This window comes from Tyto alba, unplaced genomic scaffold (assembly GCF_018691265.1).
Source record: "Tyto alba isolate M040663 unplaced genomic scaffold, T.alba_DEE_v4.0 Super-Scaffold_2, whole genome shotgun sequence".
In the NCBI taxonomy this organism is placed as follows: domain Eukaryota; kingdom Metazoa; phylum Chordata; class Aves; order Strigiformes; family Tytonidae; genus Tyto; species Tyto alba.
Window position 1 is genome coordinate 73,696,066 of NW_024881282.1, and position 22,054 is coordinate 73,718,119.

General features: G+C 44.6%; 1 protein-coding gene across 6 annotated transcripts in view; it reads left to right on the forward strand.

Annotated features, from left to right (window-relative positions):
• The window catches only part of CELSR1 (cadherin EGF LAG seven-pass G-type receptor 1), a 176,015-nt gene extending 154,604 nt beyond the window's left edge, over positions 1-21,411 (forward strand). For 2 of the 6 annotated variants that reach the window (XM_032996275.2, XM_032996268.2), the window contains exons 25-35: positions 633-807; positions 8,540-8,652; positions 9,965-10,044; positions 11,330-11,456; positions 13,408-13,533; positions 13,831-13,967; positions 14,478-14,581; positions 15,399-15,566; positions 16,435-16,677; positions 16,975-17,239; positions 19,213-21,411. In XM_032996275.2, coding sequence (XP_032852166.2) covers positions 633-807; positions 8,540-8,652; positions 9,965-10,044; positions 11,330-11,456; positions 13,408-13,533; positions 13,831-13,967; positions 14,478-14,581; positions 15,399-15,566; positions 16,435-16,677; positions 16,975-17,239; positions 19,213-19,339 — 1,665 coding nt within the window. In that variant the 3' untranslated portion in view covers positions 19,340-21,411. Of the gene's footprint in view, positions 1-632; positions 808-8,539; positions 8,653-9,964; positions 10,045-11,329; positions 11,457-13,407; positions 13,534-13,830; positions 13,968-14,477; positions 14,582-15,398; positions 15,567-16,434; positions 16,678-16,974; positions 17,240-19,179 lie in introns of all 6 variants that reach the window. The other 4 variants (XM_032996271.2, XM_032996272.2, XM_032996269.2 and 1 more) reach the window with 3 other exon arrangements.
• The last annotated feature ends 643 nt before the right edge of the window (positions 21,412-22,054 follow it).

A 22,054-nucleotide genomic window follows, 5' to 3' on the forward strand; every position in this document is an offset into this window, starting at 1 on the left:
AAAAACCCATAAGATGGCCCTTGGTGTGGAAATGGGAGACAGCAAGTCAGTGCAGGGCTGAGGGTGGCCGTTTTCAGGAGCAATTTGTTGGCTTTTTAGTAAGACTGGTTTAGCTGATGCAGTTAAACACACCATGGCTGAATTCGGTATAGTGACATTGTGCAGGGGAGGCTGATACACATGGCAGGACAGAGTCGTCTACAGCCTCCATAGGAGCATCCCCACCTTCTGCTCTGCACCAGGAGAAGGATCCGGGAGCTCTGCCAGTGCTGCCTCTCCTGCAAGCAGAAATTCAGTCAGAATAGCCAAAATCCTCACCTTTTCATGCACAGAGAAATTAGCCACAGGATATGGAGAGCAAGGACAGTGACCAAAAGCATGTTGGGTTGATAGGGTAAAGCTGAACCAGAACAGGCCACATGATTTTTTAAAAAAAAAAAAAAAAAAAAGCTTTCACAATCTGAACACCTTTTCTGGAACTCTGAAAAACTTAATTAATGGCAGTGCATTTGTTCTGCCCAAACCTTTTTATTACACTTACACTTGTCTTTAGCTGCAGGGGGGAGCCAGTGACTCACCAGATAGTGATTCAGAAGAACAACTCTAATTTCCCTGCCCTTTCCCTTCTGCAGTTTGTGTGTACCGTGATTGCCATCCTCCTGCATTATTTCTACATGAGCACCTTTGCATGGATGTTCGTGGAGCAGCTCCACATCTACCGGATGCTGACTGAAGTGAGGAACATCAACTTCGGGCACATGCGGTTCTACTATGTCGTTGGCTGGGGCATTCCTGCCATCATAACAGGTACCCTCAACCACCCCAAAACAGCTTCGTTTCTCTTCCCTGTCATCTCCACTGGCCAGATTCAAGTTGCCCCATCCAAGACAGTTATGGGTGCACTCAACTGCTGCTGCCACTTCAGTGTTTTCCTGAACAGGAGCAACACCAGCTCATGTCTAGCAGAAGTCAGCCTGAATTTGGCAGATCTGTGTACCAAATGTCTCTTGCCTCAGTTGAAGTGATACTGACAGTTTTACAATAACATAAACATAATTGCACCCAGATTAAACCCGGACTTGATAACATTGCTTGGGAATAACAGTATTTTGATTTTAAAAACTTTCCCAGTAGCCTTCAGAAATTTTCTTTCCTTGTGCTGGTACCTTGGGATATGGACACGTGGTCTCTCAGGGGAGGTAGCTGCAGTGGCTTTAGAAGCACTGCTGCCCACAGGACGTTACTGCCCTTCCCTGGACATTCCCATTGCCTACTCTCAGTCAGCAGTGAATGCTCCCTGAAGGGGATTTCAGTCATTCTGTTTTACTTGGAATAAAAATGAGCTGGGAACACTCAAGCAGCCTTTTACTTCATTTCAGATACAAAGACAATAACTTCCAGTTGAGGAAAAGTAATGAAAAGCTGGAAGCAGTAATCTTTTAAACCGTTCAAGGGTGATCCACAGAAGCACATCCATCTCCGCCCTCACCATGACTATTTTTGCAATCAGACATTTACAGTGCTACCCTAAGCACGTAGTGCTGCGTTAATTCAGTCAGACAGCTCCTCGGGAAGTACGCTTTGCAGAACAGTTGGAGTGGGGATTTTTGGTTCAACTATTTCAGCATGTATCTGTTGCCATATGGGAAATCAGATCATATGCAGACAGTTAACTTTTATCCAATTACTTTTATTTTACAGATAACAACATACTGTCAGCAATGGCAGAGGTTTAGATGTCTATCCAATCAAACAAATGGCTATCACTCATATGCATTTGGAAAAATATTATGGAACAAGTTAAACTTAAAAATATACAGGATTTTTTTCTGTGTGACTTAAGATAGTGTAATACCAAAAGATAGCATAGGTTAATACAGATTAGTTCTCTCTCCAGCGAGCTGGTAAGTTTTTCCACATCACTTTGTGCATAAATAATTTCTACTTCTATCAATTTATCCAGAACACAGCAGAAGGCACGGCCCAAAAGGCTCTGCCACTGTAGACATACCCCTGACATTTTAAATAGCAATCGTCCTTGAACTTCTAAATTTTTTCAGAGTTGTGTAATTTTCATCAGTATATACAGGACTACTGCAATATATCCAGGTACATTTAAGTGCAATCAAATAATTGACAGCATCATATCTGGTAGAAAACAAGTGTTATCATTAAATAGCAGTAAACAATTTGCATTTCAGAACACATAACTTTAGAATAATTTTGTCAGAAGGATTCTCTGTTTCATGTTTAGTTTCTCTTCTGAATTTTAAATTAATTCAGACCTTCTCAAAAGAAGTATTATGCAATCTAAATATTCCAAATACTCCATTTTTACATTTTTCTACTTAGATATTGTTCTCTGTGATATGGAATTATTTGGCACTTTTAAAACCATGAGTTACAGTTCTAGTTTGTCTCCTGTAATTTAATCTCTGAATCTACTGAATTTTCAGTTCATTTAAATGAAAACTCAGATCCCTGTTACTGAGCAAGTCAAAGGATTTTGTGAAACAAAGGATAAAGAAAACTTAAGTCTTTAGTTTGCCCTTGCGTGTTTAGAAACCATCTGAAGAGAAAATTATTTAATCATAAATAGCACAATGTGGTATTTCTTGCCTCTGGATAACTTTGTTACTGTACATATTTTAAATAAGCTTCTTTTATAAATTTTAAATTTTAATATCTGAACAGTAAAAGAGTTCCAACTTCATAACATGCATCCTAAACCAATTTCTTTTAAATTGCTTTATGGGAGGAGAATTGTATATGTTTCTTAGTAGTGGAAAATCTGGGTATGGGAAGGAATTTTAGTCTTGCATATTTGGACATCCAAAGGACTTTTTTGTTTTATTTGAAAGATAAATAAAAAGCCCATTTTATCTTTATCATATCTATCCTGAAAAACAAACAAACAAAAAAAGAACCTACAGTAGCAGTGGCTTTACTCTGTTTTGTTCACTTGTTTTTTTCTGTTTTCCATGCTCAAACTGACATTCGTTTCAAGCTGGGACTTACTGGTCCTAAGGCATCTGTGATGGGACCAGGCTTCTTGCAGAAGGGAACCTTGACCTTTAGGGGGGCTGGAGGGAGGGAACTTAGCATAATGTCTACATAGGGAACACCTCAGCAAGAAAGAACCACGTTTAATCACAGCACAGAATTGCATATTGCCATGAATAAAAGTAGGATGGAAGTTGGGAGGAGGTTTAAAGCCATCAAAAGAGAGTGGATCTGGAATATTCCTCCATGGGGAGCGATAGTGGAACATTTTAAAATGTAGTTTGATCCACCTAGGAGAGGGATTTTATTACTGCCTTGCCTCAGGAGCAAAGGGCTGGGTTTGACACCCAGCAAGACCCCTCCAGTTCTGCGTGTCTTTGTGGCAACATGCTAACCAGTTGGCATATGTGTGCTGTAACTGCTTTGCCATGGAGACTGCAGTGCTCATGTTAAAACAGGTTCTTATATAGCCCTAAACCCAATATCCTCCAGAAAATGGCACTTTTCAACTCTGCTCTTTGCTGCAAATACTAAGCGAGACGATGAGTCAGGAGAGAGGTGAGGCTGACCCGCAGCTGCCTGAGTCACAGGCGGCTGCTGAGCCTGCAGGAGCTCAGAAGGGGCAAAACGTGCCCCCCCAGCAGCACCTCCCCATGGCGTGCTCTTGGCACGCTCCTGGGATGGGTGCTGCTCCCCACAGGACGCTTGGCCATGGGACCAGCCCCAGTTCCTGCAAACGTCAGTGAGCTATCACACAGCCCGCACACTCAGTCTGCTCCGGACAGCCAGGCTGCAGCATTTAATTGGCGTGCCAAAACGATTCTCTATATTATATTGCACTGGCTTAATTCTGCCTTTGGGTAAAGTGTTATTTCACATATTGTTGACTGCAGTAAAATTTGTACCACGTACCTGAAGACTGCAATTTGCCCTGTTTGTTTAATGGTGAACTTTAGGGTAGGATTTTGAGAGTGAAAAAATGTTGCTGTCTGCCAATTACTCTTTGAGCCAGATGTTTGGTCAAACCATAGTTTAAGTCTCACTAATGGGGAAATCAAGTCCTGGGAAACAGACTGTGTCTATAGAATTACATCTGTATAAAATACTTTATGGTCCTTTAATCATTTATGGCTAATTCTTTCTGGATGGTAACTGCTGAAGGGGGTGGTAGAAGGGCCAATGGGAGCAGGGAGGGAGACCGGTCCTATCTCATTCCACATTTCAGAGAAAACAGATCCAATATCCACTGCTTTGCCAAATAGCCATTTTAATTTTCATAGACTGTAGGCCTGTACCAGATGTGAATATTGGCTGTGGGCCAGCTTTAAGCAGCAGGAGTGAAACACAGCTACCTCTCCCTTTTTCAGTGTCTTTTCATTGAAGCACACGGGCTTCAATTCAAAAAAGGTGATTATTAATGCACGTGAATTCTTGCGGAGAATGGCACTGCCATCAGCCTTGGCCACCTCCTTGAGTCAGGACATACCCTCTAATGCAATAGATGCCCCCGATGCCCAGACAACATGCTACAGCCGTTTACCATATGTCATTGGCCATAGGCCTTGTAGGGATCAATTTCTGTGTCTTGAAGAAGGAAGACCTCTGCAGATGGGGTACACCTGTCTCAAAGAGGGGAAAGGATCTTTGCACAGGAGTTAGCAGTGCTCACTGAAAGAGCTTTAAACTAGATTTGAAGGGGGAAAGGGATAAAACTGGGCTTGCTAGAGATAAGCCTGAGGGCGACATGCTGATGTTTGAAGGACGATGTGTTAGCATGGTCCTTCAGTCTGCCACCTTAGTGGAGGTGGGGAATAGAGATCCATGTGGCAGCAAAGACTCAAGGATTATTGATGTGTTAGAAACCATGAAAGCGCCTGAGAATGGTCATGTAGTAATTAGGGCTTCTCCCCCGAAAAAGGTGGCAGGTTCAATAGCCCAACTGAAGTGCATCTACACCAACGCACGCAGCATGGGCCATGAACAGGAGGAGCTAGAAGCCATCATGAAGCGGGAAAACTATGATATAGTTGCAATCACAGAAACATGGTGAGATGACTCGCACAACTGGAGTGCTGTAGTGGATGGCTATAAACTTTTCAAAAGGGATAGGCAAGGAGGGAAAGGTTGTGGGGTAGCTCTGTATGTTAGGGAGTATTTTGACTGTCTAGAGCTTGTTGATGTCTAGAGTTGAATGTTTATGGGTGAGAATTAGGGAGAAGGCCAGCAAGGCAGATATGGTGGGAGTCTGTTACAGACCACCTAACCAGGATGAAGAGGCAGACGAAATATTCTATAAGCAACTGGGAGAAGTCTCACAATCACTAGCCCTTGTTCTTGTGGAGAACTTCCGTTTACTAGGTGTCTGCTGGAAATACAATACAGTGGAGAGGAAACAGTCTAGGAGTTTCCTGGAGTGTGTAGAGGACAACTTCTTGACACAGCTGGTGAGTGAGACAATTAGGGAAGGTCCCCCGCTAGACCTGTTGTTTGTGAGCAGAGAAAGACTTGTGGGTGATGTCATGGTTGGAGGCCATCTTGGACATAGCCATCAAGAAATGATAGAGTTTTCAAGTCTTGGAGAAGTAAGGAGTAGGGTCATTAGAACTGCTACCTCGGACTTCTGGAGGACAGACTTTGGCCTGTTTAGGAGCCAAAGCTCTGTTGACAGAGTCCCTTGGGAGGCAGTCCCGAAGGGCAGAGAAGTCCAGGAAGGCTGGACATTCTTCAAGAAGGAAATCTTACAAGCACAGGAGCAGGCCACCCCCATGTGCTGAAAGACAAGCTGGTTGGGAAGAAGAGCAGCCTGGCTGAACAGAGAGCTTTGGCTGGAACTCAGGGAAAAAAAGGGAGTTGATGAGCTTTGGAAGAAGGAGCAGGCAAGTTGGGAGGACTACAGGGATGTTGTGAAGTTATATGGGGAGAAAATTAGAAGATCCAAAGCCCAACTAGAACTTAATTGGCTACTGCCGTAAAAGATTAAAAAAAAAAAATGTTTCTATAAATACATTAGCAACAAAAGGAGGGCTAAGGAAAATCGCCATCCTTTATTGGATGTGCGGGGAAACATAGTGATAAAGGATGAGGGAAAGTCTGAGGTACTTAATGCGTTCTTTGCCTCAGTCTTTAATAGAAAGACCAGTTGTTCTCCAGGTACCCAGCTCCCTGAGCTGGAAGACAAGGACAAGGAGCAGAATGAAGCCCCCATAATCCAAGGGGAAATGGCTAGCGACCTATTACACCACTTAGACACACACAAGTCTATGGGGCCAGATGGGATACAACCAAGGGTCCTGAGGGATCTGGCAGGAGTTCTCACCAAGCCACACCATCTATCAGCACTCCTGTCTACTGGGGAGGTCCCAGGTAACTGGAGGTTAGCAAATGTGACACCCATCTACAAGAAAGGCCAGAAGAAGGATCTGGGGAACTACAGGCCTGTCAGTCTGACCTTGGTGTCAGGGAAGGTTATGGAGCAGATCATCTTGAGTGCCATCACATGGCACATGCAGGACAACCAAGTGATCAGGTCCAGTCAGCATGGGTTTATGAAAGGCAGATCCTGCTTGACTAACCTGATCTCATTCTGTGACAAAGTGACTCACTTAGTAGATGGTGGAAAGGATGTGGATGTTTTCTATGTAGACTTTAGTAAAGCCTTTGACAGCATTTCCCACAACATTCACCTGGAGAAATTAGCTGCTTATGGCTTGGATGGGCGTACGCTTTGCTGGGTTAAAAACTGGCTGGATGGTCGGGCCCACAGAGTTGTGGTGAATGGAGTTAAATCCAGTTGGTGGCTGGTCACAAGTGGTGTTCCCCAGGGCTCAGTACTGGGGCCAGGTCTGTTTAATATCTTTATCAGTGATCTGGAAGAGGGGATCAAGTGCACCCTCAGTAAGTCTGCAGAAATGCTGATCTGCTTGAGGGTAGGAAAGCTGTACAGAAGGATCTGGACAGGCTGGATTGATGGACCAAGGCCAATTGTGTGAAGTTCAACAAGGCTCAGTGCTGGGTCCTGCACTGGGGTCACAACAACCCCCTGCAATGCTACAGGCTTGGGGAAGAGTGGCTGGGAAGCTGTCTGGCAGAAAAGGAGCTGGGTGTGTTGGTCGACAGCCAGCTGAATGTGAGCCGGCAGTGTGCCAAGGTGGCCAAGAAGGCCACCAGCATCCTGGCTTGTATCAGAAGTAGTGTGGCCAGCAGGACTAGGGAAGTGATTGTCCCCCCATACTTGTCACTGGTGAGGCCACACCTCAAATACTGTGTTCACTTTTGGGCCCCTCACTACAAGAAGGACATTGAGGTGCTGGACCATGCCCAGAGAAGGTCAACAAAATTGATGAAGGGTCTAGAGAACAAGTCTTATGAGGAACAACTGAGGGAACTGGGGTTGTTTAGCCTGGAGAAAAGGAGGCTGAGGAGAGACCTTACCGCTCTCTACAACTACCTGAAAGGGGGTTGTAGTGAGGTGGGTGTCGGTCTCTTTTCCCAAGTAACAAGTGTTAGGACAAGAGGAAATGGCCTCAAGTTGCACCAAGGAAGGTTTGGATTGGACATTAGGAAAAATTTCTTCACTGAAAGGGTTGTCAAGCATTGGAACAGGCTGCCCAGGGAAGTGGTTGAGTCATCATCCCTGGAGGTATTTGAAAGACATGTAGATGTGGTGCTTAGGGACATGGTTTAGTGGTGGACTTGGCAGTGCTAGGCTAATGGTTGGACCCGATGATCTTAAAGGTCTTTTCCAACCTACAGTATTCTATGGTTCTGTGGGTCAAATGCAGCAATCCCAGTCCATCACCATATGAGTGAGGCGTAGGTCACCAAATCAGGCAGCACTGTACATCAGCAGGTGGAGGCTGGACTCAAAGACTCCCTTGGAATTGTCCAGGATTTGAAAAATAAAACAGTAAAAGATGTGTTCTTAACTCAGTTGCCTTGGGGGCATTAGCAAGCCATTTCAAACAGCGCTGAAAGCAAGGTGAGGTACCTGAGATGGCAGCTCAAAATGAATCCCACCTGAGCTCAAGTGGTTAACTCCCATGAGTTCCCAGATTCCTTTGTCTCTGGTGTTACTTTAGTGACAGCAAGTACACGGCAGTGAAGAATGCTTTTTTTTTTTTTTTGTATAGACATCTCAGTTATGATTCATGTCATTCTACTGCCTAGGCTTATTGAAATTCCTCAACATGTCACTCACCCTCAAGGCTTCATCACACTGTATGAATATGACTATAAAACCATGCTGAAACAGGATTAATTTGATACTTCCATTTATCATCATTTTTATGCAGCTGAACTTTGTTCTGATAGGCAAAACTCGTAGTATCATCTTATATGGAGTGACCAGCATAAAAGTTTGATTTACAGAAGTTTTATTTCAATATTTGCCCTGATTTTGACTTCCCAGACTGTCCTGTTAAACACATTTTGTCATTATCATTTTGTTTACCAGACAGTGTTTTGGAAATATGCCTGGTTATATAGAAGATCTCAGCAGCACCCTTCTGATGTACTTTCTCTCCATTTTGTGACCCAGGGCTTGCTGTTGGTCTGGATCCACAAGGCTATGGGAACCCTGATTTCTGCTGGTTGTCTGTTCATGACACCCTTATCTGGAGTTTCGCTGGGCCCATCGTAATTGTTGTAGTTGTAAGTATGGTGGAGTTGGCTGTCTCTTCCTTACTGCTACCTTTTCTTCTGTGTTTTATCAAGTAGTAATCATAATGTGAAGCAACTGTATTCTTTACATCTGAAGCCAGTGTACTTAAGCTTGCCTCTTTTGCTTAAACAGGTAAGACATGAGCTAAGCTCCTGGAAATGAGAGGGCTGCTTGCCAGTGTGAAGATTGCTTGTGGAGCAATGGCTGTATGGCCAGAAACCTGTTTTTTCCCATTTGCTTTGTTCCATGTTTGAAGGGTTGGTTGGTGAGCTTATTAAACAGATCAACAAAATGAGCCATAACAAGTCACTTCATCCAGAAGTCCTAAAGAAATAATACCACTTTCAGGAATTTAAAAGAATGGGCTGGTGTGTAACTTCTCCCTTGAAGCTTCCCTCAGTAACAGATCACCAGAAGATAAATATTCATGGTGTGACTCTATCTTGAATACCAATTGCAGTTCTGGTCTCCTCATCTCAAAAAGTATGAAATAAACCTGGAGGCAGTGTAGTTTGGGGACACGAGTCCTCAAAGACATGGGATAACCCCCGTTGGAGGACCAACTAAGTAGCCTAGGAGCCTTCAGCCTAGAGAAGAGAAAGCTGCAGAGAAGGGGGGAGGAAAGAGCCTGTAATAGCATGGTGGTCTGGAGAAAATGACTGTGGAGCCAACCGTTCAGTGTCTTTTCCAACACAAGCAGTAGCAGGAGGTGGCAGATTCAGGACAGACAGGATGAGCTGCATCGTTTCTCCACAGCAAGTTAAGTTAGAAACTCCCAGAAACAGGACGATGGCAGTGATAAAGCTGTGCATGGCTTCGGAAAGTGAATGACCAGACAAATTCTCAGCACTGATATTCACTGAGTGATTAAGTAGAAATGCACCACCCCACCTAGTACATCCCAGCTGTGGAAAGCAGTGAAGGCTGGAGGTCTATTCAGAGGAATTATTACTATGTGCTTGCTCTGTTACTGTATTCTTATATTCCCGTTTGGCCCAGCTGCAACAAGATGCTGGGCTGAGTGGACTCTGGTCCGGACAAGGACAGCCATTCTTCAGTTTTTATCTTTCAGTCAAGCCTCTTTGCACAGGGCTGTCTTACTGGGTTTCATCCAGATCAAGTCCCGGGATTGTCTTGACTATGTTGACTTGAAATAAGATGAATCTTGGAACTTAGAGAACTGTCAATTGAAAGAAAAATATTCTTGGCACCACAAACCATTTTAGGATAAAAACTGCATTTTCATTGAAAACTAAGCTCTTCATGCTGGAATACATGGTGTTATTTCAATTTCCCTTTCAGATAAACACTGTCATCTTTATACTAGCAATGAAAGCATCATGCAGACGAAGGCAACGTTCATTTGAAAAAACTGGAGTCATGTAAGTCTGGGCTCAAAAACCTGTAGGAAAAGTTCTGGCCAAGAATAATAAAGGGACAGAATTATCTAAAAGCAAGTGTTGGAGCATGGAATAAAAAAGATGTTTGGAGGAGACAGTCAGCACTGGTAGAGGTGATTGGAGCTGCTTCACCAGCACCTACTCCTGCGGTTCCCTCAGAGGAAAAGCCTCCACCATGGTGCTCTGCACCACCACCAAATGTAGGCAGGAGAAGGGAGTGGAGAGGGAAAGGTCTCATGTCTGGATGATATCATTACAGTCCTTCCAGATCTTTCATCGTGCTTCCTACTAAACTGTCACTTCTCCTCCGCCTGTGGCATGCCCAGGTAAACGTAATTCGGGGTCTCCCTGTGCTCACCCATGGCTTAGAAAGGTCTCCCCTCATGAATGCCTGCGTTACAAGCCATGTTGTGGCAGAGACCCGTTGAGGTTCCCATGCTGAGGGCCAGCCTCCCCCCAGCCCGCTCCCCGTGGGATGAGCAGAAAGCCTCGCAAGCTGCAGCCTGCCGCCTTCCCAAGCTGCTATGGCAGCCTGTTCCCATTAATGTCTGTTTTGCCCAAAGCTCAGAATTTACTTGTGAACTGAAATGTGATTAGCTAGTGACAAGATAGCTGCTTTTTTTTTTTTTTTTTTCCCAAATAAGTGGCTATATGAGATTTCAAAAGGCTTCTTCTAGTTATTTATTCAGTGCTGGCTGTTGAGTAATTTTTTTAAGTTTCTTTTTTAAATCTCCCTGAACAAATGGAGTATAATTGCTACTTAATGGCAGATATTTTACTCATTACACAAAACTTTTACCACTAGAAATGTGACCATCTTTTGAAAGTGTCTGTAGGCATAATGATTTTAAGCAAACAAGTATTCCCCTGAGTGCCCTTCATCCAAAACTTCAGGCTGTAATGTTGAAAAAGAATGTGAGAGTGAACTCAACAAACAGAAATGAGATGGACATGGCCATTTACCGCCCAGATCTCTTCCTCAGAGTCAACAAGGCTGAACAGCACGGGCTTGGCAAACAGCCGATTTGTCTGAAGAAAACCTTGGAAATGAACTTGAAAAGAAATCACCTTTTTTTTTTTACCTAAATATGTTAAGTCATTGAGTAGTGCAATGAGAGTTGGGAACTGGGAGCTGGTGAAGGCTGCCCGCATTTTCCCAAAGGGCCTTTCCCATTGCCGAATCGTTGGGCACCGCCCGTGCAGGGAGGTTGGGCTATTCTCTTGTGTCCTGTCACGCTGCAAATGCCCGTCTATGTTTCCTTCACAGCTCTGTGTTGCGAACGGCGTTCTTGCTCTTGCTGCTCATCAGTGCCACGTGGCTGCTGGGACTGATGGCGGTGAACAGCGATGTCATGACGTTTCACTATCTCTTTGCCATTTTCAGCTGCCTGCAGGTAGGTTGGATGGCGTCTTGTCCACGGCAGACCTTGGTGAGCATGCTGCTGCACCCCCAAAACCTGCTAAACATGAGCTAACTTAAGAAGAACAGAGATGTCAAGTACAATTTTTGCTCTCTTTTCTCAAAGGGAGTGTTATTTTCACCAAAACCATAACTTTGAATAATCACATCTCTCACTTTTAGTCATGCTAAAGATAAGTGCTCTACTATTGTAACCTGTGACAGATAAATAACAGTAGGCAATTATACCTCTATCTTTCTAGAGACAAAATCTTTGTTACTGTCTTCTGTGTGCTCATTGTTAGCAGTTGTTCCGTTGCTATTGCAAACAAGAGACTTTATTTCACCCAGAGCGAATGGCTCCAAGTTCAAGGATTTCACAAATTAAGTTACTGTTGAAGGAAATGAGTCAAATAATGAATTTCAAATACAAGTCATTGCATTAAGGTTTTACTGGGTTTCCTCTCCTAATGTACACACTTGCAGAAAATAGTTTTTTGTAGATGACCTGGCATGGAAGTAGTCATGAACCTTCATGTTGGTCGCAGTTTGAATGTGATCAAGGATGGCAGTAACTGTCATGGCAAGTCCCTGCAGTATTAAAACAGCTTCTGCTAGCAGGACACTTACATGCTACAGCACAACAGCCACAAATTGCAGCCAAAGAGAAAAAGAAGTCTGATGGTCTCCTCTGGAGATGACTCTCCATGCCCTGGAAGCACACCAGGTAGGCCAACCTGGAGCAATTTTATTTTGCCACTGCAACTGGTGTGCTCTGAAATAAATACACCTACTCAGGCTGTAAAACCAGGCTTCCACAAGCCTAAAATAAAATAAAATAAAACATGAACCTGATGAGAGGAAGATAAGTCAGCAGCTGTAATTCTCCAAACCTGCCCAGAGAGGCATGGTGGTATGTGGCGTTTCACATCGTTGCTTTCTTTGAACTGGTATTTTTAAAGAGACATTTATGTGAATTTTATTAATGAATAATCCCAAAGTGCTAATGCCAGCTAAGATCACCTTTGATTAAATGTTGAGAAAGTGAACTTGAAGTTTAAAGTTACTCTAAGTCAATTGGTGTGGCTGAAATCATGAAATGCAGGCATCTTGTGATGTTGGTACAGCTGCAACTTCATGAGTGATTGGCTTCTATATGCTCTATCTCCAACCAAAATTGATAACAGCTTGGCAGCTGCATGAATTCCCTCAGAGCAAATACACCTGAAAGCGTGCACATGCGTACCCCCCGGCCCCAGTGAAAGCTGTTTAATGTGTGCTCCAGCCAACAACTGCCCAGCCCTGGGGATTTTATTGATTTTCCCACCAGGAGGTATTGCTGAACCAAGGAACGTATTGGGCAAAATTTGGGACATCTCTGTCCCCAGTATCTCTCCACGTCTCACAAGGCTTTCTAAAGTTCTCTTAACAACAGTATTAAGGACACCTACCACAGAAGTTCCCCATTTCCTGAGGTTTTCAGTAAAGGCTCTGGTATTTTTTATGTGCTGCTATTGATTTTGTCTCATCATCACTGTAAAAGTTCTCAAATCCTAGTTCAAGTACAACCCTGAAACCCGCTGCAGTGTCTTCCACTGGGACATTGAAGTCCCCGCTGGGTATTCTGAGAAGAAATTTTCTTCCCAAACAACAAGGGAGGGTGGCATCTACCACAAGCTCTGCTCTGTAAATCCTGGAGGAACATGTCATTATGTATATTTTCCCAGGCGTTTTATGCACATTTGAACTTCGAAGCAAATTATTAAGCCCTAGGAGATCAGTCAATGCCATTTCAAAGACAGAAAATAGTTATTGCTATTGAAATCATGGACTGTGAAATAGAATTCAGGGGTTGTTTCGAAACAACTGTTCTCTAATATCTATATTTGCAGTTTGGTGGTAATGAATAATTTGCATTTATTCTTCCTCTTTCTAAAATGATCCAGGGACTGTTCATTTTCTTCTTCCACTGTGTATTTAACAAAGAAGTCAGGAAGCATTTGAAGAACACTTTAACTGGGAAAAAACCTCTTCCAGATGATTCCACTGCAACAAGAGCTACATTATTAACTGTAAGGAAAAAACACTGGGGAAGAAACATCCTCATGCTGGTAGAAGTTACATATAATAAACTTAAAGGTGGCTTGTTTGTAATTAAATGAATTGTCTGATTGTTTTCAGTGACTTGTACAGAGATTACTGATAGCCTCTTTCAGAAGTTCCATTTTTAAAACTTTTGAGAGGAAAGAATTATTTTCCTCAGCGTCAGAAACCAATTGGTTCCTTCAGAACTTAATACATTTGTGCATAACGTGGGCTTGTGGTAGAATCATTCACTATTGCTTTGTGTCTTTTGTTTTTTCCTTCAGCGATCTCTGAACTGTAACAACACATATATAGAAGAGCCAAATATGTATCGCACAACTATCGGGGAATCCACTGTCTCCCTAGAAAGCACCGTCAGGTCAGCCAAGAGCCACAATAGCTACCTTGCTTATATTCTCAGGTAATCAGGTGGCAGGTGCATGGCTTTCAGGTGCTTGCCTTTGCCTTTTCATTGCTCTTGTGGAAAACAGAAATGTTGTGGTTCAAATGCTACTTGTTTTATGTCTTAACAGTTCTGGCTTACGTGACTGTCATTTTCTTTCATGCATTTTCTTTTGCATGCATCTTCAGTGGGGAGTTCCAACAGTGCTGTGGTTAACATAACTACTATGTTAACTATATGGGCCATGGTGCTTGCCTGTTAAAATTCAGACATATATCAAGGAGTGCAATTTAGTTTATTACCTTCAGGCTTTTTCAGAGTGTGATTCGTGTGGCCAAAGGCAGACAACTACATTAGGATAACCCGTGTCTTGCCGTAAAAGTGACCACATTGACAGTCAAGCAGAGGCTGGCCAGCATCCACTGCAGCTGTCTGCATTTGACCAGAAGAATCTCATCTGCATGTCTGCCTTGTTCTTAAGAACAGTAAAGTGACCAAGAAAGCTGTCCTCTGTTTTTATTCTCAAAGGGATGAGGCTGCTCATAAGCTCAGTGGATCCTCAAGTCAAGCAAGGGCTGGTCAGACTGAAGCAGATTCCTCCATTTTTCATAGGAATCCATCAAAATCCAATGGTAAGAATTCTTTCTAAATGCTTTGACCCAGTTGTACGATTTCTCCTTCTCAGCACTTTTTTCAAAGCCTTCTGTAATAGGAAGAATAGCTAGTCTGACTTCGTGTGTCTCATTCTCTCTCACAGCTATGCAATGGTTGCCTTACTGGGGAATCCTGTAATGGAAATATCACGTATCTGCTTCTTGTGATGGTTCAGTTTTAACCTGACAGCTGTCACAGCTGTTGACAGTTTCTGGCGTCCCCTTTCTTTCTCACAAATTATGTGCTGTTGCTCTTGATTTTTAATTGGAGATCTTTTAACATTCGAGGCCTTGAGGCAATATCATCCTTTACTGCTATGAGTTTTGTACAAGAAAATGAGAAGTGTCTCTTGTCTGACTTCCTTTCATTTGGGTCTTGATGTTAAATTTTGTTGCCTTGTAGCAGTTTTCAAGTTTTTTAAGTGCATTTGCAGATTCTTGGTGTTTCTAGGTACCCTTGTTTGCCTGTGTGTTGTGTTGATTGAGATCCTATGGAGTTACTTTTCTGCATATTGAATAGGGAAAAATATGTCCCCATTCTGTTCAGCACCTCCCGTGTACATAAAAGGTCCAGCCCATTAGCTGAGCTGGGCGGCTGTGCTTACCATGATTACTTGGGTGGGCGCTTGGTCCTTGTGAACTAATCCTGTGTACATGTACAGGTGTAAGAGTTCATCCCTGGCGCGGCCTAAACCAAACACCTGCCTTTTCTTTCTCCTTGTGCATTTGTCAGATAGATTTGTTCAGCTTCTGTCCACACTCTCATCACTGCATTTTCCCCTTTCCACATTTGTAGAGCATGATTCAGACTCCGACAGTGAACTGTCTCTCGATGAACACAGCAGCTCTTACGCCTCCTCCCATTCATCAGACAGTGAGGAAGATGGGCTCGAGACGGAGAAAAAGTGGAACACATCTACTTCTAAAAATAATGAACGTGGCCCGCTCCACAGCACACCCAAAGGTACTCCCAGTGCGAGGGGAGAGCAATGGGTTTATTCCCTTCTATAAAATAGCTTTAGAGTAGATGGGACAAATTTGCCAGACTACCATATGGCTGAGACAGCATTCCTACTGCTATGGCTTCTGCAGAGATCTTTGTTGTATCCAGCTTAGAGACCTTTCTTGTTCCCAAAGCTTGTTCACAGGGATGACTGAGCACAAGTAAAAGGATACTTGCGCAAATATGCAACTTACAGCACTCAGGAAAAGAGTGGGCTTTGCGAGTGAGTCCCCATAGCACTTGGAAATAGTGCTACCCAGCCAGCAAAGTCTCATATGAAGGAAGAAGAGGAGGAAGAAGCCAGTTGTTTTGAGAGCAGGGGAAAGAAATACCTGCCTCTCCTCATGCAATACAGGCATGTGGATTTAGTAGTGTTGGGGAAATCACTGGCCATTCGTATCAGTACTGTCTGGCAGGGTGCAGACATTTCTAGGCATAGTTCATCTTGTCCTGAAGATAAGTCAGCTTTGTCTGACAAACTTCCAGGCTGAGTGCTGGTGCTCTGCACAGACACAGCACGAAGTGCCTTGGGTGCCTTCACCCTTCAGAAACCAACTTCCCAAAGGAGCCACTGGGGTCACTGACCCTGGAGAGCTGAGGGCAGTTTTGCCTCACACTTCTCCATAACAGAGACAGTGACCTTGCTCTGGGAAGGGTTTGGACACCCTGCCATCCTACCAGGTGTGTTTTGTGGAGGTGGCCGCACCCCAAGGGCAAGGTCTGTCAAACCAGATCAATCCTCCCCAGCTACAGAGAACAGGACTGGCTGGGCAGCGGTTGAGAAAACGTATCTGAAGTGTTGTTCGAGCTACTGTTTTTTGCATTGCAGTTGATACCCTTCCCAATCATGTGAAACCCTATTGGCCCACAGAGTGTGTAACGGCCAGTGACGGTGAGGACCCCAGTGGGAAACAGAAACTCAAAGTCGAGACCAAGGTCAACGTAGAGCTTCACAGGGAAAACCAGGTGAACCACAGCAATGAAGCACCACAGGACAAGGAGAACGAAGGGCAGCAGAAGGAGAACAGACCTCTGCCCCATCAGAATAACCAGCAGCCAGAGCAGAGGAAAGGTATTGCAGCCAATCTAGCCTCACAGCCAGACTGGGAGACTGGGGAGTTAATGAGCATTAATTAGTTCATATGGTAGCTCTGTCGGGGAAGAACACTTTCCAAAGGGCTCCAACCAGATACACCATGGGAAGTTAGTAGGTAGTTGCTGAAGTCTAATCTTCTGGTTTTGAAATAAAGCGACAAATTAGAAGTCTGATTGAGAAATATAAAATGTCACTTCTTGGGTGTGTTCAGATCGATGAAGGAAATTACTGATAAGTTTCAGAATTCTAATTATTCCCTCTTTTCCATAACAGGCATCTTAAAGAATAAAGTCACCTACCCTCCCCCGCTGGTGGATAAGAATATGAAGAATCGACTGCGGGAAAAGCTTTCAGATTACAATCAGACCACAATCTCATCCAGGACTACTTCCTTGGGGACAAATGATGGGATCCGCTCTCCCTCGGACTCGGGAGTGACAGTAAAAAATGTTCGGAGGGAGCAGTCTCGAGACCAGCTCAACGGCATGGCCATGAACGTCCACGTGGGAACAGGGCATGCTGACACCTCAGACTCAGAGTAAGTGCCACATCAGGATGCCCTGGCAGACCTCCCGTGGCTCAGGTGTCTCCCTCCACTTTCCAACCCCAAACTCCCACATGAACAAGGGTTTCACCTGGTGACTGGACCAGACTCCTTCACCAGTGGCTGTCCTGATGGCTTGTCCATACCATGTCCCCACACCATGGCATTTCACTGATGAGAAGGCCAAAGTAGGTATCACAGGCAAGGTGCCATCGCAGACACCTGTCACTGGTCACCCTGGCATGCTCTGAACTGGCAAGCTGATGTGCTACTGGCATGCTGTGGACTAGAGCAACCTAGCTCTGCCCTGTCACCTCGCCACGGGACTTGCTGCACTTGACGGGGTGCTCCCTGCTTACAGCAAACTGTGCTCCCACGTCCACATGAATTATCTACCCCTCCCCTGCCTGGTGAGCTGCCAAGGTCATCACTTTCCCCCAGCCCTTCTCGGCTGCACACGTCACCTGAACAAGGATGGGCTTTTCCCACTCCCTCATGCTGCCAGGCATCTGGGATGGCTCAGCAATGCCCACCTGTGGTCCTGAGAGCCATGAATGCCCTCAGAGATGCTTTGTTTGGGGCTGCTCTTGCTCCTGTGCCCCCCAACTCTCCCCTTCACCTCTGTTGGACCATGGGAGCATTTGGTTTCCCCTCAGTTTTTCACCTGTCCTCCCCTTTCACAGCAGGGAGGGTGTTTGGGGCAATTAGGGACCTATCGTTAATGAGGTTCAGTTAATGTGGCCAGTACCAGGCACTGAAGGAGGAGTAGAGGGTGAACATGGGGCAGCACTTCCTGATGCACGTCCAGTAAGACCAGCAAGAGCTGTTGGGGGTGTCTGGCAGCCAGCATGGAGGGAGGCGGGTGGGGGCAAGACGCCAGTGAAGAGGACTCCTGAGAAAGCCCAGTGTTTTGGTGGGGAAAGGGGCTAGGCTGGGGGCAGCATGGGGTGGGTGTCCAGCTGGGCAGAGGGAAACCATTGCTGGGCCAGGATATCCAAAGGCTGCACAGAAAGTGCCATGTCGAGCTGCTGACCCTAAATTACCAGGTGTGCGATTCCCACCCGCTGCACGGAGATTGGTGTGTGTATTTGCCATCGTAAACTAAATCGACCACTAACAAAAGGCTGAGCAAGCCTCAGCCAAAGTGTATTCTCAGAAACCTCGTTACTCATCATAATCCTTGCATTTAAAATGAGGACAACAGCCATATGTAAAGTCTGCACAAACATTTTACACATATATAGTCTCATTTTTTATTAACACAAATAATAGTCTCATTCCTTCTCAAAACCAAGACAAAATTTCTCACCCAACTTCAACTCTGCTGTTTTCCCACCACGCTGTAGACACCCACGTTGTCTGGGTGCACAGACCATTCCCAGCTCACTATAAAAGTACGTCTTTGGGTTGCCGGGAACTGGTTGATGAAATATATCCCAGGTAGCCAGGAAACAGAGGTGTCTTTAACGAGCAATAACTACCTGCTCCTACCAGGTAATACAATCATTACTGGAGAGTGAGCAGCCAGCTTGTACTAAGCAACTGTTTTATCTCCACACCTTTTGCATAATGTAAAACTCTGCCAATCTCGCCTTAAGACAGCGGGTTGCACGAATCTGTCTGAAACACCAGGTTTCTAACAGCTCGTAAGGTTCTGTGTGATCCTTGGATCTTCACCTAAGCATCTGCCAAGTCCAAGCCCTCCACAGAGCTTCCTCTCAAGGGCGCATCCCTTGTGCAGTACCTGGAATTGTTCCTCCCAGCTGCTCTTACCCTCCAGGGCAGCATCCCCCTTGCAAGCGTTGGATTGGCAAGGCGTGGTAACTTCACACAGCATGAGCCCTTGCTAAAAAAGATTACGTGATTTCAGGTGGAGTGGTTTGCCTGTGCCTGTTTAACCCTAAGCCTGCATGATTACTTCTTCTCACTAACAGAGGCAGTAACGAAACTTCAATTTGAACCATCAGGAAACTGGGATCACTGCTGCGCGGTCCTGGACTCCTCGCCGCCTGCCCGCCTCGGACTTCGTCGGAGTGGCCGTGTGGCGAGGAGGGCGAGGTGGGCATTGATCCCCACGTCACGGCAGACACCTGACCGCTCGCGGCGGAGACACGGTGCCCAGGCGCGCCCGCGATGGGGCGGCTGTGTGGCGCGCGCCGGGCGGCATCAACCCGTGCTGAGAGGCGTGGAAGTGGCCACAGGGATGCACTGTGAGGGACAGATGCCTGCTCGCAGCGCGGACAGTGCCGCAGGGGATGCTTATCACTGGGGAGAACCAAGGGAAAACTATTGCAGTGGACCTACAGTAAGGCAATCCACCGGCCTGAAGACAAGCAGCAGGAGACGTCTCTTGCGGAGGTTTGTCCGGCTGCAGCGCGAACCCTTCGGCTTGGTGGGCTCTAGGGAGGAATATCCCAACAAGTGTCCTTTCGTTTCTATGCCAGCATCTCTGTCCACCCCGCTATGGACACATTGTCTTAAGAAAATTAAAAAAAAAAAAAAAAAATCCTTTATATATATATAAAAAGTGTAGATACTTTTATATATTTTGTATGGTGTTGCTAAAGAAAAAGTTCCTTTGTATATTTTACATTTCTACTGATCTTAATTTGATACTAGGAAATCAATTAAAAGAGGTTTTGATATTTTTTATATGAACATTGCACAATTTTACTTGAATTTGGCATTTGATAAAGTAACTGAGGATTGCATGGAAGCCACCTTAAGATGCAATGCAGTTTGCAGAATAGTACACTAAAGATTACATCGAAATCCATGACTATAATTTATAAGTTTTGTTGACAGATTTTGGAACACTTTAAGGACACAGTATGGGGTTTTTTTTGTAATCTCTTCTAAAACCAACGAAAAATGTTTTGTTTTTTCATTTCTTGGCGTTTTGACCTCTTCTCTCAAGTACATTGAAATGTTCAGCAACTGAACTTCAGGACTGAAAATAAATCATATCGTTGTCTAAGATTTCAACACAGTCCTTGTCTAGAAGAAGTCAAATCAATATTTCCCTTACCAAGAAGAAAATGAGTGGTGTCATTGTATGGTAGGTTTTGACTTTGGTCTGGCTCTGCAACAAACCAGAGCTCGGCAAGTTCCCAGACGAGGGCCTTCCTCCTGTGGGGCAAGTTCTGCCTCAGGACAGTATTTTATTTTACCGTTATTTTTTTTCCCACTGGAGTCAGTACGTTGCTAATCAAAGCAGAAATACAAGTTTTTAAAGATGTCCAGGTTTCACTGCCCAGCTCTTTGACAAAGCCCTGGCCTTCTTGGTGTTTCAAAAAGCACAAGGTAGGCTTAATTTTCACGTTTCCCACAAAAGACGATGGTTTCACCAGTATAGGAAAGTTAAGTGTGGCCTGTCTGCCATCTTCACCTTCCTGCAGTGTTTACAAGAAAATGAAAAATAAGATGTGAAAAAGTTTGCATCCGTGGGGCAGAGCTGTGCTGGCAGCTCCCCATGGTGAGAACACACAACTCGGAGGGCAGCAGTGGCATGGCCGTGGCCTGCTCCCTGCCGCCAAGGCTTTCAGGAGCTCCTCACTCACTGTAGCAACGCTTTTGGGAAAATACTGGCTTTCATTTTGTGTAACTGTGTGCGTGAAAGGGAAAATCCAGAAAACCGGGCTAAATAAAGTGCAGGAGTTGATGAAAAGGTGAAATAATATATACTGTAATCTTGGTTTCATATTCCTATGCATTTTCAAATATATCGAGGAGGCCTTTGGAAGGGGAGAGGGAGGAAGGATGCTGTTCTTTAAGAATTATGCAACATACTGTGTGACATTTTCTGACTGAAAAACGTTTTGAATGTTTTAAGGGTCTGGCACTTGGCTGTGTGCTCAGGCATTGTGTATAACCCATGCTAGTTGTTTTTACATCTGTGTATGTATATTTTGTCCCAGTGAGATGTAGGTAGTTTTTATTTTGATCAGAGTTGTTGCAGTAAATGAGGGTCAGTTGTATTAATGACAAAAAAAATTAAAACCTATTTTTATGACTTTTTAAAAGCTTTATGGCAGGTTAGACACTGGAGGTTGTTTTGGTTTTTTTTTTTTAACAAATGTATATTTATTAATGTGCAGAACACTGGAATTGCAGCACAGATGAAAGGAGAATTTACAATAAATTAAGAAATTGTTTTTGAACTTGCATTCTTCCTCTGGTGGTTTATTTTAAGTGCAGTACAGAGAGTCCAAATGGCATTTCCCAGGGTTTAGAGAATAGCAGGAGGGGGAATGTATGGGTATGCCATCACTCGCTGACGAAGCAGAAGCTGTAAAGCATCAGCCGCCATCGCTGCGGGATGCTGCCAGCCCCAGGTGGTGTCTTGGGGGGGTTTGCTCTGGATAGACACACACACACACACACACACACACACCATCCCTCAGGGTACCACTGCATGCATTGTATTTCCATCCAAACCTGTGGCATTTCTCACACCTGGGAAATAATCCATGGAAGAAAAACACCCGCTGCTAACGCAGAGCACAGCGGACCACCAGGAAAGCACCGAGTTTAGAAAAGGAGGTTGGAGGGGAGCTAGAGGGGGTGAGGCAGTCAGCCCAGCCCACGAAAGCCTGCAATGAGAAGGACCTTTTTGGACTTTGGCTATTTCCTTGGCTTTCTCAAGCCAACAGGCCAAGCCACGGTCTTTCTCTCTCTGCACTTTTCAGGCTGTTGTGCAAGTCTTTGTTCCCATGTCTCACGAGGCACAGCAGTGACCTGCATGTGTCTGCCAGCTTTCTGGAAATAAAAATGTTTCTCAGTATCATCTGGCCAACTTTTCCATAAATG